Source organism: Centruroides vittatus, unplaced genomic scaffold (assembly GCF_030686945.1).
Source record: "Centruroides vittatus isolate TY-2023 unplaced genomic scaffold, ASM3068694v2 contig_549, whole genome shotgun sequence".
In the NCBI taxonomy this organism is placed as follows: domain Eukaryota; kingdom Metazoa; phylum Arthropoda; class Arachnida; order Scorpiones; family Buthidae; genus Centruroides; species Centruroides vittatus.
In genome coordinates, this window is record NW_027122325.1 from 7,281,352 (window position 1) to 7,297,043 (window position 15,692).

The window sequence follows — 15,692 nt, forward strand, 5'->3', positions numbered from 1 at the left end:
ACGAAAATCCGTAAAAAAAAACTCTACAGAAACAAAAAAATAGATAACTGGTTTGCCGTAAATCCGCATCCGAAACTGTAATAGGCTCTTTGCTATCCATTTCCACTAATTACCTAATTATGACATTAAAACTGATTATGATTCAATTCCATCATTGAGCGATTATTTAATTGTCTAACATGTAATTCGTCCTGTAATATCAGGAGACAAGTCTAGAAATCAGAAATTAATCGTCTTCCATAACTAATTTTGCCACCTCATTAGATTAATTATTACATTTAGATAATTAGCTTATTAACATTATTAACCATTAATGAATTCTTACTTAATTCTATTTATGAAGAAAGTTAGTTTCGTCTACGATTCAAGGGCACAGACAGATCCGAGAAAAAGAACGTTACCGAGTTTAGAGTTTGGTGATGGGCCAATAATTCATTGTTCTCTCTTTCTGAAGATTGTCACTCCATAATAACAATATTCAAAAGGATAAATGTTTTTTTTTTTAACTTTTAATAATTGATGAATAGCTTTAAATTATGCAAAAAAAGAAGAGAGAATTTACGATATTCGTTTGATGAATGGTTATGCCTGTATTAAAATTGATAAAAAGCTTCTGAAAACATTCCTAGAATATTAAGAAAAAACGTAGAATGTTGTATAAAGCTGTATCTTTTATTAAGGGAAATTTTCCCATTTGTGACGCATCCATTATCTTTTGCATAAAAATGTCATCGGAAGTAATGTTCTCTTATTTAAAAAAAGGGTAAGTAGTATTTATTGTGTTTTCGCTGCTTGTCAACTTCGTGTTGAAAATTTTTCGTTTATAGATATTCCTGTTAAATGAGGCAAAGAAGAAGCGATTATTAATACGGAGGGAAAAAAATAATAAAAAATGATAGGGCAATACCGAAAAGAATAGAATATTACATGATTTATCTTTATTATACTTATCGTTAAAATGAGATATTAGAGAGTAGATATTGATAAAAGAGAATCTGATATTTATTATTATTATTATTATTTAAAAAGGGATGTAAAAAACGGTTAAAGTTAAAAACGTTTGGGTTTCGACAGAAAGATGACCAAGCGACGTCCGAATGTCAAGGACAAGGACGAAACTCATTCTCTTTACATACCCCAACACCTGGAGGTAAGCAGTGCGCATGACCGGAAGCTCCGACCAAGCGAGTGAGAGGGGAAAGAGAAACCGAAGTGTGCTGGAGTGTGAGCGCAAGACACCGTGGGAGAACAAGGGAGGGCAGTTCAACCGCCAGCGAGAAATAGTGGAGTAAAAAACACCCAACCAGGTGGTCCGAGCGCCATGGGTCTGCAGTGTGCGCGTGTGTCTATACGTACGGAGTATGTTGGTTGAAGATCAGCCGGTCGATCCAGTAGTTATTCCTGGGTGCTGCAAGCCTTACCAGCCAGCATGCGTATATTCATTTCCTACGGGAGTGGAAGCTCCCTGTGAGACATTGTCTCTGTGACGTGGCACAGGGTAGACGGCGAATATTGAATACCAAAACCCCAGTCTGCGACACGCAAACGTTGTGGTGACATCGAAAGAAACGGACGGATAATGTCTCGGCGTAAACAAGCCAAACCCAGAGCTCTGAAACGTAAGTAAGGCACGGTGCTGTCGCCCATTAAGTGTAGTAACCGTCCCGTTACTCAAGCCGGTGTATGTATGTTTAGGTGACGAAATGGAAGACGACGAAGACAGTAAAGAGGATCAACACGCGCCGACCGAAGACAGGACGACACCGAATGGAGGTAGGAAGTTCACTTGTGTGTAGTTAGCTGGTAGAGCCGGTACTCTAGGAAAGGGTCAGAGGGAGAGAGCGGGCGTTAAATGCCGAGCGACGCGCAGGTGGATGTCACATCGACTGTTGCCGAGACTTTATCAATGTCACCATTTAAGGGTAAACAATTAGCGGCCTCTTTAATGACTTATTTTTCCGTCAACAGATGTCTTGCTTTCTTATTTAATTACGTTTCTGTTGTTTACTTGGTGCGTAATTTATAATCATTAGAAACTAATTGTGCCCGTTCCAATTTGCAGTCAGCCGAAATTTATTTTCTTAGTTCGTGTTTTGTGCAAGGTACCAAATACAATTGACTGGTTAAACGGCTCTAAGTTTAAAAAATCTCATTTCTCTTCTGTCTTAATTTTATTATCGATCCCTAATTGATCAAAAGCTTAGATGTTTATCGCGCTAATCTTATTTTTAAGGATTATTCTCTCTGTCTCTTAATTATACTTCGGAAGAATCGTGACTTTATTTAAGCATTTTCGAGTCGCGTGATAAAAATTAATTCGAATTAAGTTTTAATAATGTTTCAGTTATTGAATGTTATCGTGATGATTCCAGTTGGAATTCCTCTGCGTGTTAGGAGTGTCCTTATCGCTCTTATTTATCCTAGACACATTGATGTTGCGTGCCAATATAATTACCAACATTCAATTTAATTCAATTCAATGCAGTTGTTAGGTAGAAGACTGTTTTTTGGGGGAAAAAAATCCGATCTGTACTAACAGTTGCTTAAATCGATTTTTAACATTTAACAATAAGAAGTTCTATTTATAATGTCACCCGCTCTTAACATTAGTTTTTACAACGATCCCTCTGTACCAAATGTACTATTGCTAATTCTGGTTTAGAGTGATGTTGTCACGTCGAGGAGTATTCCAAAGGGGCCTTACGACAATCATCAGTGGCTATGTCACGTCCAATGTGGCACCGTACAATCCCTTTGCGGACAGTCATGTCATCATAGGCAATATCATCCTCTTCTCATTCTTGGTATGCCGGATACGAAGAAACTGAATTGCGCGTTTTACCAAGTAAAAATTGATATTTAACCTCAGAAAAAAAAAAAAAAATGCTGCTGTACAGTAGACACCGAAACCTGACTCGTCTTGTTTGAATATCCATTTTCTATTCTACTTTGTCTTTAAAATATTCAAAAGGGGTAATAGACCTATTCATAACTGTCAAATACATCTGCTTCATAATGTAAGTGTTGTTTTACTTTCGTGCTCGCTGTTTCGGACATTTTGCTTTATAGCAAAGAATACACTTTTAACGTTTTCTTAAATTTTATATTAATCCAAAGAAGTTTTTTCAATCAAATAATTTTAAAAACTCCGCATATTGCAAATCAAATATTATTCATTAGTATTTGAAATCTCGTATAAATATTTAAAAGTTTTTTTGACATAATTGCAACGTTTACTTAAGGAAAATTCAGGCGTTTTTTGATTATAATAGGACTTCTAATTTTCTTAATCGCTTTGAGCGTTGACAAGTTTCTCTAGAAAATTTTAATTAATGTTTAGAGATAGCTTTCCAATTGGGTTATTATCCTATAAGTCGTGTAAATGTTTTTTATTTTTTTCTTCTTCTTTATTTTCCTCCCCGCTCTTTCTTTCGAAACTTTTTCCTTTTTTCGAAAGGCATGAGAATTATAGATTAAAAGCAATGGTATTTATTCGAATCTAAAAAAAAGGACGTGAACTCTCCTCCCTTCGCGTTTTCATCTGTAATTACGCCTTTCCCACATCAGACCAAGTAGTCACGTGATCCCCATCGATCATAGTTTTGGTTGACGAGAATAACAGCGACTTGTATTTGCTAATTAGACATATTGTTAACACGTCGACATCCGAGGAATAGATCTGCCAGATTCACTTTTTCATTTAATTACAAGCTTCAATTTTTAACCGAGTTAGAATTTTTGAGAAGCTTAAAGGGTTTTTCGCGAATTATCTACGTTTGGTCATTCCAATAATGTTTTTTTTTTAAATATAAGCTGTCCGTGAAAAAATCTCGTACATCCGACTTGTAATACCATCGGATGGTAAAAGCTATATGTGTGAGAATACGAGTATAACTAAGCTAAACAAAACACAGTTACTGTTAATTTAATTGTTGAAAATTATTGTTGATACGATGAATATCGGGAATATATCAGGTTTATCTAAGAGACCCACCCATTCTCTTTTCCTGAATTGCAAACCTGCCGGAAGTTTTAAATTTTTAATTAATGTAGTAGAAATAATATTTATTTAAAAATATATATATTCTAAAATAACCTGATTGGGGGATCTAAATATATGCCAACCCTCAGTTTCTATATCAAAGCATTCTGAATGAGAATATTAAAAAACAAAATCCGAAATCGAAAGAGTTTCCAAACTTGTAATCTAAATACCTCCGAAAGAAACAAAATTTCCATCACCCAACCGTATTCTTTATACCTGTTTGACTACATTTATTGACAGGTATCAACAGGTGTAGGCGGTCATATTACTTCTGTTCTCTCCGCCCATTACTCGTTACCGTTGTCCTTTGACAAAACAGTTGACATACATAAGACGAGCTGACGAAGGCGTTGCCTCTCTTTTTATCCTTACAGTGTGAAAAACGGAATTCTGCATGATTGACATAATCCGAGTTCGCTTTATCTCTAAGTAAAATGACGTCACAACCAGGGATAAAGGGAAAGTAGACATTTCCCGGAATGACCTAAAGGCAGGTTAAATGGCAGGTGGTTCTGTTTTCGAAGTTCCAACTGGAGAATACTGAAATGTACCGATCAAGGAAAATGCCTGCCACAGGCACTATGGTATCTCGTATTCCATTGGAGAATTTTTGAACATTATCTTAAGACAGATGATAAATTTGTTAATAGTTGTATAAAATATTAAAAACTTCTATTAATTATTAAGATTTTCAAGTTAATATTTATCTGGAATTCTGCATTTAAACTCATTCATATGATATAGTCAACTTTTCTATTTTTTAAAATTAAAAATATAGTTCTAAATTTAAACTATTATATTAATTCGTAGTGTTAAATCGAACAATTTATACGCTCTAATTATATGCATGATGTATTTCCCTTGATTTTCTTCCTCTTGTAAATTTTAATAAATATTCGCCTGATTTCCTTTCAAGGAAGAAATTCTTTAATACTTTTTTGTACTAGTAATAATCATTAAAACTTATTGTAAAAATAAAATTAATATTTCTGTTTGTATTTTTTAAAAAAATGGAAAAGAAGAGAGTTAGAATGAATTCTCTGTTTCTGTTTGACTAAACGAAATCCCAATAGAGAAGAAAACTGTCCGAGATATTCCATATTTAATCATTAGTTCGAGCAATGCGCTGGAAAAGAATCCAAAGGTTGCATTCTTCCTCAAATCCACTTTGCTTTGAGCGAAAAATGTCCAAACATCACGCAGGTGTGATTTGGAGATCCACTCGTCGTCATGGGAACCAACTCCATTTGCATAATTCCATAGGCCATGTGACTCCCTTTGGAATCTTCTAAAGGTGTTGGATTGAAGTCTAGAAGCGATCCTATTTTACAACAGTCTAAGTTAATACCGGAAAAGAAACTGTTGCTTGTAGTAATTAAATTCAATACTTCTTGAAACCATTTAAAATCCAAATCTTCCATATAAGCTATAATTATTATTATTATTTTTTCTCAATTAAATAAAGTCATTAATATATTTAACCGAAATAATATTTCCATCACTCGAACTCGATCAAAAAATGGGGTTTGCAGTACAGTCAACTTTTAGTATAGTAAAAATGCAGCCTTACACAAATATTTCATTCTGGTTAAACATATCCTGTAAGGAAGAAGTAACTTATCTTAATTTATAATGAAGGAAACCTATCGAAAATGAATTGAATTCGGTTAGCAAAGTTCCATTGTTAGTGATTTATTACGCTATTTTTACTTGCACGTTTTCCTGTAGAATTGCGGATAGCATGATGATGTCTAATATTTATTGTCAAAGAGTTGGTTGGGGCAGCAGCGAGACAACTTACTATCGAATTTATGTATCTGGAAGAATTTCGACACACTTGTTATAAAGAAAGAAAGAGAAAAAAAAACTGAAATGAAACCTTAATATTTGAATTATTATCGAAAGCATAATACGCAACTCTATCTTCTAACATGTGAAATTTTTTAGGAACCGGAAATTCGGGATGAATGGTCAATGTTTCAATTACAGTCATTCTCAGTGAGTGTGTAGTCAGTTATGCGTACCTCTTGCAGCCTTGTAGTAGTCTTGCAGACTTGAAGTAACTGGAGAAGTTGGACCTTCCCTTCTCTGGCGGTCGTATTACGTCTCTAGAGGATTTTGGCATCCCCTCGAGAGATTCTGACGTGGCTTCCCTTGAGCTTTGACGTTGCTTCTCTTCTCTATAATGTCTGCCTAATGATGCTTTCTACCCAGAAGCCCGATACAAATGGTATCGTCTGTTTTCTTTTCATAGTTTATACTAAACATATTTTTACAATTATACTAAGAAATAAAATATCACGCCTTGTGTAAAATTCGACTCGACTCTAAGCGAATAAAAAAATAAAGTGTCTAGAAAATGCAGTCAATTTATTATTAGCAGCTTCGTAATTATCGTAAAACTTTTAATAAATCTTAAGTCTTTTGTTAATAGAACCTATAAAATAATAATTATTAACTAGTATCACGTACTAGAGAAAACAAGATTTTAAATTATAGGTCTACTTAATTTATTATCGAAAAATAGAAAATTTGTTTTGATTAATCTTGTTAATGAATGAAAAGCTATTAGCAAGTTATAAACAGAGTATAAAACTGCAAAATTATTTTGTTAACATTAAAAAATAAAATAAAATTTTAAACGTAATTCATATGCCAATTTCAAAAACGAAATTGCATTTTCTAACGACGAACGAATAAGATGAAATTTAATAAAAATAAATCTTCCGTTTGTATTATTTTTCACTTTATTAAAAAACAGTTAATCAAATTAATTATAAAAATAAAAAAAAATTAATTTAATTAAAAGCAATTTGATAAAGTATATCAAATAAAAAACATAAATCTACTATCACATCAGATCAATTGAAGAGAGTTCTTTTGAGGAATAAGTCTTAAGTTGACGCATCCATCATGAAGAACAGGATGGATCCATGTTTGCCTAAAGGAGAACTCAAACTTTAATACTACCCTTTCGGCAGTGAATATTGTAGATATTTTACTAGCTTCATGTGAAAACGTAGAATGGCGCCACGCTCTTCCCTCGAGTATCCCCAGTTATTTGTCAAGTCCCTGGAAAGATAGACATTGGACTCAATAACTTATCACTGGAGACTTCTCCTGTTCCGTTGTTCCTCCATATAGCCATCCACTTTATTTTCTCATTTTCTAGATTGTCTCATGAATTTTTCTCTCTAAAGTTTTTGATCTGCTGGGATGACGTAGAATAGCTATCTAAACTTAATTCGATGCTGGATTCGATTTTAAAGTGAACGAGTGAGATGATGGAACGTTTTCAACTGATAGATCTGTTCATGCTTATAATAAGATTATAAATAAGAATATAATATTCGTTTTTTGTTCCTCCAATCTCCCTATAAAATAAAAGGCGAGGAATAAAAAAGGGATGTAAAATTAAACTCTTCATCCGACGGGAATTTTCTAAAATGGTTCCTTGCTAAATATTTAAAAAAATCTGTTTTAGTCTTCTTGGAATTTTAGATTTAAAAAAAATTTCAATGTAAAATGAAATTTTTGGATAAAAGAAATGATTTTAAATGCATTTAAAATAGTTCAGACGAGAGAATTTTTCTTAAAATCGAAAGATTTACATCAAACAGGTCCTGCTGCTCCTAATGACATTATTAAAAGACCGTTATCGAAAACTGCTGTTTCTTCCAATGCCACAATAAACACGGGGTTATGCTCCGAAGCCTATCATCATATCCACAAACGTGAAGAAGTTCCCTTCGCTTGCCCAATTAGATTATGTAAAATTACACGTGCTTCAACAATGGGTCGTAATTTTAACTATTTTGCTCGGCAATTTCGTTAAAAAAGCGCAGTTGTTTTGAATTAGTTACCACCCACGTAGCACAACAGCTTTGCGTGTTTGAGTCGTGGCTAATTACAGTCGGTTCGAAGGCTACTTGCGTGGCTCAGTTTTCTTCCTCCTTTTGTTTCCTCACTCGGTCATTCGATTGTCCCGTCTAGCGTGATCCCCAGAATTAGAAGGCTTCTACAGATTAAGAACATTGAACGTGACCGATTGGTACCAATTTACTAATGTTATACGGCATTAGCAATTTTAGGAAAAAAAGAAAACAAAAAAAAAAAAAATACATTTCAAGTGGTTCTCCGCCCAAATGAATATCTGCCATATGAAAAACAGAAATAAAGTTATTATAGTCATTTTTTAAGCGTAGTTATCGTAACAGGAAACTGATTAGAAGATTCTTTTCTGATATTAATCTCTAAAAAATAATAATGATTGGTTGATATCATAATAGCTTCTTTGCATTTTTGGCTTATCTCGGAAGTTAAAATATCTTATACATTAATTCATTATTGGAATTAATGTTTGGATTATGTGATCTTTCGGGTTTTTAAATAGCAGTTTAGTTTTTATAATAATCCATAATAACTCCTTCTTCCAAGAAAAAAAAATTATATTATACAAGTCATTAAAAATTATTATACTTTTTAAAATGCTAATTTAGTTAATATTTGATTTCTTACAGCTGTTAACTTTAATTGAATAAAGCAGACAAACTGACGTTCCACGTGATAACGCATAGATGCTTGGTAAATTGCTTCGTTGTTGTTAAATTTTCAAGTTTATTGAATAAACAGGGAATTCTTTATATACATAAGATGATATTCCCCTTTTAAAAATTAAAAAAAACGAATTGCTGTTTTTAATGCGTTGGAAAAATTTTTTTGCATTATATTTTTTCATAAATAAAACACGAATAATTATATAATACTTTACTTCAAATTAATTTTACTTGGCCATTTATCCATGTCGACTTGGGGAAAAAAGGTTGCAGACTAATTATAGGTTCGAGCACAATTCTTTAGACCTAAAGGCTAAAGTTATAATTAGGATATATTACTTGACATCTGTGGCAAATAAAAAATGCATATACATATATATACTAATTCTATGCTTTATGTTTTTAATATAAATTTAAAAGTTAAAGAATAATCCAAGTTTGAAATGGATTTATTACGTTTAAATTAATTCTTGGCATAATGATGAATTTAGATACGCTTGTCCCGGTTAATGGTCAAGAGATCAATTTGAAACCTAAAGACACAAAATGGTCTTTGGTAGTCGAAATAGTGTACTAAATAATTAGACCACTTAAATACTTCTGAAAAATTTATCATCGGAAAATCAACCCATGCATTTTAAATAGACCTACTTAATTTTTTCTAAGTAGCCTAATTTCCTTAAAAAAAAGTAAATTCTTAGGACTGGACTTGTCTTTAAGTCCTTTAATTACTTAATTTATAACCTTAAAAATATAAATTTACATAGAATTTAGTCTACATGATTTTATTACACAGTTCTTTATTAAAATATATTTAAATGTATACAATATTTATAGAATAATAAATAAATTTCTAGTTAAGATATTTATAAATCGTAGATACTTGGTGTTATAAAGTAGTACCGTTAAATCATTAATTGGTTACTACAGCGAACGTTTATTCCATGGCCTCAAACTACAATGGCTGTAAGCACTATTATTGTTAGCTATTGGAATTATCCCACAGATAAACTTCACCCACTCCTCTTAGCATTCTTGTAGCATTCATTTTTATCCCCAGGTTACGTCTTTGACGGGAAAATACTCATGAATAAACCAACAGATCGAATACTGAACCCGAGGCAACGCCTAAATGGACCAGATGTAGGATTTAAAGGGGAAAAAAAGAGTGAATTGGAAGGGGCATCCCAAATTACTTCGAACACTGAAGATCTGTTGATAATTTAATAAAAGTGACACAAAGTGCGCCATGATTGTGGTTTTAATGGTCGCGATTCAATGTAATTAAAGGCCCAGAAGCACTTTGAAAAGGTCCCCAAACTAAGAACTCGATTGATTTGGATTATAGATGAATAGTAACAAAGAACTGGTTTGTGACAATAGCAGTATAATGTTGTATTGCATTAATTATACATACTTAATCACTAGTAATTAAAGATTGATATGATTGATATGTCCCCTCAGTATACGGGAGCGGATAAATTTGAAAGAGATTTCCTGGATCGTCTCATCTTCATACATCAATTCGGCACCTCAATAAAGCAAATTATGATATGACATGTTTGTTAGATGATAATAAGTCTCCAGTTAAAATTAATTAACCAACGGAATGATTTGTCTGAGATTCTTAATAGCTTTCATTGAAAAATGAACAAGATCTTCCTCATATATGCGTGTGAACGTTATATAACTTTCCCGAATAAAATATGGAAGAAATTAAAGTTGTTTATATTAAATTTATCATTTAAACTTACTTAAGGACGTTTTGACATATTTCTATTTAACACGAGGGGAATCCCAGCTTACGAGTGATTAAATTCCTCCTCTTAACTGATGGCTTTTTTTCATAAAAAGAAAACTCGGAGCTGACATTTTTTTCCGTTTCTTCCATATTTATCGCTAAACTAAATATATATTAAATTCTTAACAAGAAGGCTAATTAAATAAAATAATTTGAAAGCGTTGTAACACGGTTTTCGATAGATTTGTAATTTCGGCAATAATAAACATTAATTACGAATTTCAAATAATGTAATTGTTATCGTACGATCATTCGTAACTGTATTAAATTCGATATAAACTTAATTAGCAACTTCCTGGACAATGAAGAGGCAAAAACTCATTTTTATGATGGCTTAATAGGTTTAAGGTAATAAAGCAGTTTTTTTCGTATATGATGATCTATATATCATTTTTATAATGTACGAAGGAAAATTGTTCAATCTGTATTGTGAGAGTGGTGGTGGCCCCCGAGGATCGTACTGCTCCTTTTGTAGCTATGCCGAAGCCCTATACAGATAACTCTATCACTATTATTGTAACATTTAATTTTACCGTAGGGCTTAATAGGCTACTATTAAACACACCTTTAAACCATTAGGCTCCGACGATTTCATTCTGAACTTCCAAATAATACTTGAATGCTATTATTAACAAATTGCTGCGCAATATTTTATATTGAATTTTAACTAAGATGATATCTTCGGCATCAAAAGTCTTTTGGGATGGTTAGATCACACCTTATGTGACCAGCCAGGCTAATCTTAATTAAATCGTTCTGAACTTTAGTTTTAGAGGATTGATGATGCAGAAAGTCTGCAGTCATCGAAGATTACTTCGTCGAAAGAAATGTATCCCGCAGCTATGTTAGTGTCGTTAGGAGAATAAAGGGCGTAGAAACAAAATTCAAATATATGAAAAAAGCAGGATGGGTTTCAAAAAAATTTTCATTCGTATTCTAAAGGTAGCTCTTGCAGGGTCCCCCTTTTAACATCCTAAGGCTACATCTTAGAAATTACGAGTTGAGAAGGACTAAGTCTTGCACGCGTAACTGGTGATGTGAAACTTCAAACAATAGTCGTTTTTTTACTGTACGAAAAAAAATTTCAAGAATTCTTACAAATGTACTGAATAGATGAACTTTAATTCTACTAAAGTCACGATTATTTTACTTAGTGCAATTAGGTCATAGTGAAGAGTCGTAGCTAAGAGAGATCTTTAGATTGCATGACTTGGGTATTGTAAGATAGAGCCGAACACACGAATGAATTCTTTGACGATTCAACTTTATTACTTTTGTCTTTCGAAAGCTGTTTGGCTACTGGAGTGTCTCCAGGCATACCATCCGACCAGAGGCAAACACTTCCACAGGTGCCTATAATTGGACTTGGGAACGTGTGAACAGTAAGGGGAAAGTACACGTCACGTTTGCTTCCCCCTCTTTGCCTTGTCAACAATAGGTCATTTGCCTTGCGCTCTTTCTCTATTTGGCAATAGTGATAGAGATGATCAAAGGGTGTGCCTCTTTCTCATAGCGTGTCGATACTTGTGTCCAAGCCCGCAGGTTAGATGTTTAACATCTGTGTGTCGTTCAGTCCTGGGAAAACGTGAGCTGTTGAAACAATTTAACACGACCGTAACCTCCAGTCACGTCCCCCGGAGGAGAGGGTAGAGAAAAACTATCGCCTGAGCTCGTAACCCTGTCGACTGTGTAACAATAGCACCGAACAATGATGTACCAATAGGTGATGTGAACTTGCAACCTTCGGGATCTCATTGTTTGTCAACGAAAAGATTCGATTGTTGTGTACTTAATTGTAGATGATGTTACGGTTAATTGTTACTTGCTATTGTATTGCGTGCTAATATAGATAGTAAGAATAGCATTGAAAGAACACGATTATATTTATACTTACGACAGGCTACTGGAATCACGTTTCTCTTCCATCATTAATAATAAATGAATATTTAATTAAAACACTCGAATTTATAACAGTTCGATCAAATTAAATTTTAAAATTAATATTTTAAGTTTCAAATAATGCTCAGCACTTACTCTACAAATCAATTATTAAAATTCACATTTAATGACACGAAAGCTGTTTATTAGATCAAAAATTAATTAAGCGGTCAAATTGTACTACAATACGATTTATAAAATAATAACTTCATAATAATTTTTTTTCTCGTTCCGCTACGTTTTATTATTATACAAACTAATAATTAGAACTCTTACTTAAATGAATTTTTTAAAAATTAAAAAATTTAAACGTTTTTAGTGTTTTTAATAATCTTTTAGATCACGAGTAGCTCATTTATCCCAGAAGAGTACCCCTTCTCCCATAACAAATTATCATCAAAGAAAAGATAAGCTATTATTCATCGCAGATTTAAATCAATGGAAAGAGAACGTCGTTAACCTTCTATAAAAATACTTCAATAACGTTAAATGATGCCAGCACAGATCTCTAAGGGCTTCGAAGACCCTCTCTAAATCACAGCAGCTCGACCTGACGTGCCAGATGCGAAAACCGTGACAGGAGGATGACCGACTGATTGTATATCTTTCGCTTCCTGGCCAAACAAGACAAGGGATGTTGCGGGGATGTCACGAAACCATTCATATATTTCTTACCGTTCAACCTCAACCGTAACCAATGTTCAGGTGTTTAGGAAAGAAAACCGTTGACAAAACAAGTTTTCAAGCACAAGCCTCTCTCCGGGATACTAATGTGCTCTACTCTTCTATAAATTATAACCGGATTCTTTAAACTTCAAAAACATATCGTAGCTCTTAAGTTGGCAACAGAGAATCAATTCAAACATTATTTATAAATAACCCTCCCAGTCTTTCCAATAAATACAACTGTCTGCAGTTTGGAAATTAAATTTTATTTTAACTAAATAGTCGCATAATTAATTGTATGATATCTTACTCAAACAAATTTTTATTTATAATTACCAATAACGAAACATAGACAAAATCTTAATTAATAGCTTGGTCTATACAAGACTTTTTTCCCTTTAAATTCTATTGTACTTCTCCGTTTGAAATGTAGAAATATTAAACAAATTATAGACTCTTTCAAATCAGAGTAATTGGGAACAGTGCAAACTCTTGTAATAAACCTACATGTTGCGGATCGCTGCACTAAAAACATTTTGACCTTAGAATGCAAATGCATTGTTTCTCTCTTCTTAATCAATTCTTATTTTTCTTGCCAATGAATAATAATCTACAATTCAATTAATATTTTACTGCAGTTCTCCATATAATAAGCCGTATCTAACGTAATTAATTAATTAAAAATATTCTATATAGCGATTTTTTTCGGGAGTAGAAATTTCCAAATCCTGTTAAAAATAAAACCAGAATGCTTCATTTAAAAACTACCTCTAGGGTTATTCTCGTACTTCGGAAGTTTTTTAATCTTGAAGGTTTTATTCTAAGCACGCCACCAATCAAATAAAAATTTAACGAAGGTAATTTAGAGCAATTTTGTTTTGTAGAGTTGCCTAAAAAGTGGAGAAAAAGTCTCAATACGTATCAACTTTGAAGTAAGATATTCAATCAAACTGATTTTGGATATAAAATTGCAATAAAAAATATATGTTATATTACAAAAAAAGCTATCTGTTCGTTTATCTAAACAGTTTTTTTAAAGATTTCAATTAGCAATTTTTGGGGAATTAATCCTGATTCATTACCGTCTTGATTGGATAAAGACCAATTACCTACAGAAACTAATTATTAGTTTAAAAACTTAACTGAAATTTAACCCGTGTATTATTTGATGATGATCTAATCTTTAAAATAATAATAAATTCGAATAGTGTTACCAAGTGGGCTGTTCAACATTGATCTGAATCTACAGGTTGCTGTCCACATCAAGAACCAAGTTTTTTTTTCCCCTATATACGATGTTATCTTCAGTTTTTACCTTCCAATTGTGTAGAAAGCCTTGAATAGTAGGCTTTTACAGAACCATAATTAAAAATAGACTAGTTTACCCTTGAGGGAGAAAACAATGTTTTCTTCTGTTCGTAGGGGATTAATTACGGTTTTATTCCAAGATGTTCTATCACAATAAACTGATGTACGGAACCCAATAGTTAAGAGAACTTTTTAAATAAAAAAAAATTAACTTAAGCCAAATTGATTAAAGATTTTCTCTAATTTATATAAGCTCCTGATTAATTATGGTCGAAATGTAAATGTTTAACAACAACCCATTACCAGCGTCTTTATATTCTCCAGGTGAGAGGCAGTAAACGTTAGACCGGTCAAGCATCTTGTTCCATTGGATAAGTCTGGAAATGGCGATTGTGAGAAGTGCTACCTGTAGAATAATGCATAGTATCACGTATCTCTAGCGTATAATGCTAACACAATGGCCGATTCCATGTCACAGAGTCCGACTGATATCAGATCTAACCTCTGATGGGCACCACGTAGAGATATTAGCTGCTCCCATGCTCGGGTGTTGCTCAGCTAGTTTTTCTTTGTATGAGAGTTTGAAAATGTCTTTTCATGACCGACTTGTATCAGGCAACGTCATAGACTATAGGATGTGACTGGCAAACGCTTTTTTAAGTGATGAAAGTAAAAGGAAACTTCAATTCTCCTTAACATGTATATAATTTTTTTTTATTTGGACGAGCTTAAAAAATAAAAATTAAAAAAAATGTTATTTTTAAAATAAAGCCAAATGCATATTATATAATTTTGAAATAAATATTTTAGGGACGATAGAATTGTATTCGCTTGCATTATAATTAGAAAATAGTAATGAATAAAAAATTACGCCACAAAGTAACTTGGTTACTTTCTGTTCACTTTGGGATGATTGATTGATAATGTTTACGAAGTTGTTGTTCAGTCTTTTTCGGTTAATTGTTAGCGAAATTTTACCGTTTTTTTTAGTATACGATGTCAGCTTTTGTTTGATAGACTGACTTTACCATAATTTTTTACTGTAATTAAATTGCAGAATTAATTGAAAAACTCCCAGATGATTTTCCAATTATGTAATACACTATTTTTGCGTATAAATATATATATTACATAAGCTAATATAAATACATTGTATAGCATATTGTGTATAATTCGTATTTAATAACTTACTTAATTATATAGATTTAAAAACTTTGCATGAAAAAATATAATACATAATAAGAATATCTCTCTTTAGTTTTAATTTTTAACGGTTTATTAGTCTCGAAATTGCTTTTTAATAGTATAATGAATGTATTTTATTACTCCTAACGAAAAGGGAAAAAGAAAAATACGGGCAGATTGATTTGAATTGAAC

At 32.6% G+C, this 15,692-nt stretch overlaps 1 protein-coding gene across 1 annotated transcript in view; it reads left to right on the forward strand.

Annotated features, from left to right (window-relative positions):
* The first annotated feature begins 1,121 nt into the window (after positions 1-1,121).
* The window catches only part of LOC136978760 (zinc finger protein 423-like), a 56,126-nt gene continuing 41,555 nt past the window's right edge, over positions 1,122-15,692 (forward strand). The window contains exons 1-2 of the mRNA XM_067274581.1: positions 1,122-1,619; positions 1,696-1,773. Of these exons, the coding sequence (XP_067130682.1) occupies positions 1,580-1,619; positions 1,696-1,773 (118 nt within the window). The 5' untranslated portion in view covers positions 1,122-1,579. The remainder of the gene's footprint in view (positions 1,620-1,695; positions 1,774-15,692) is intronic.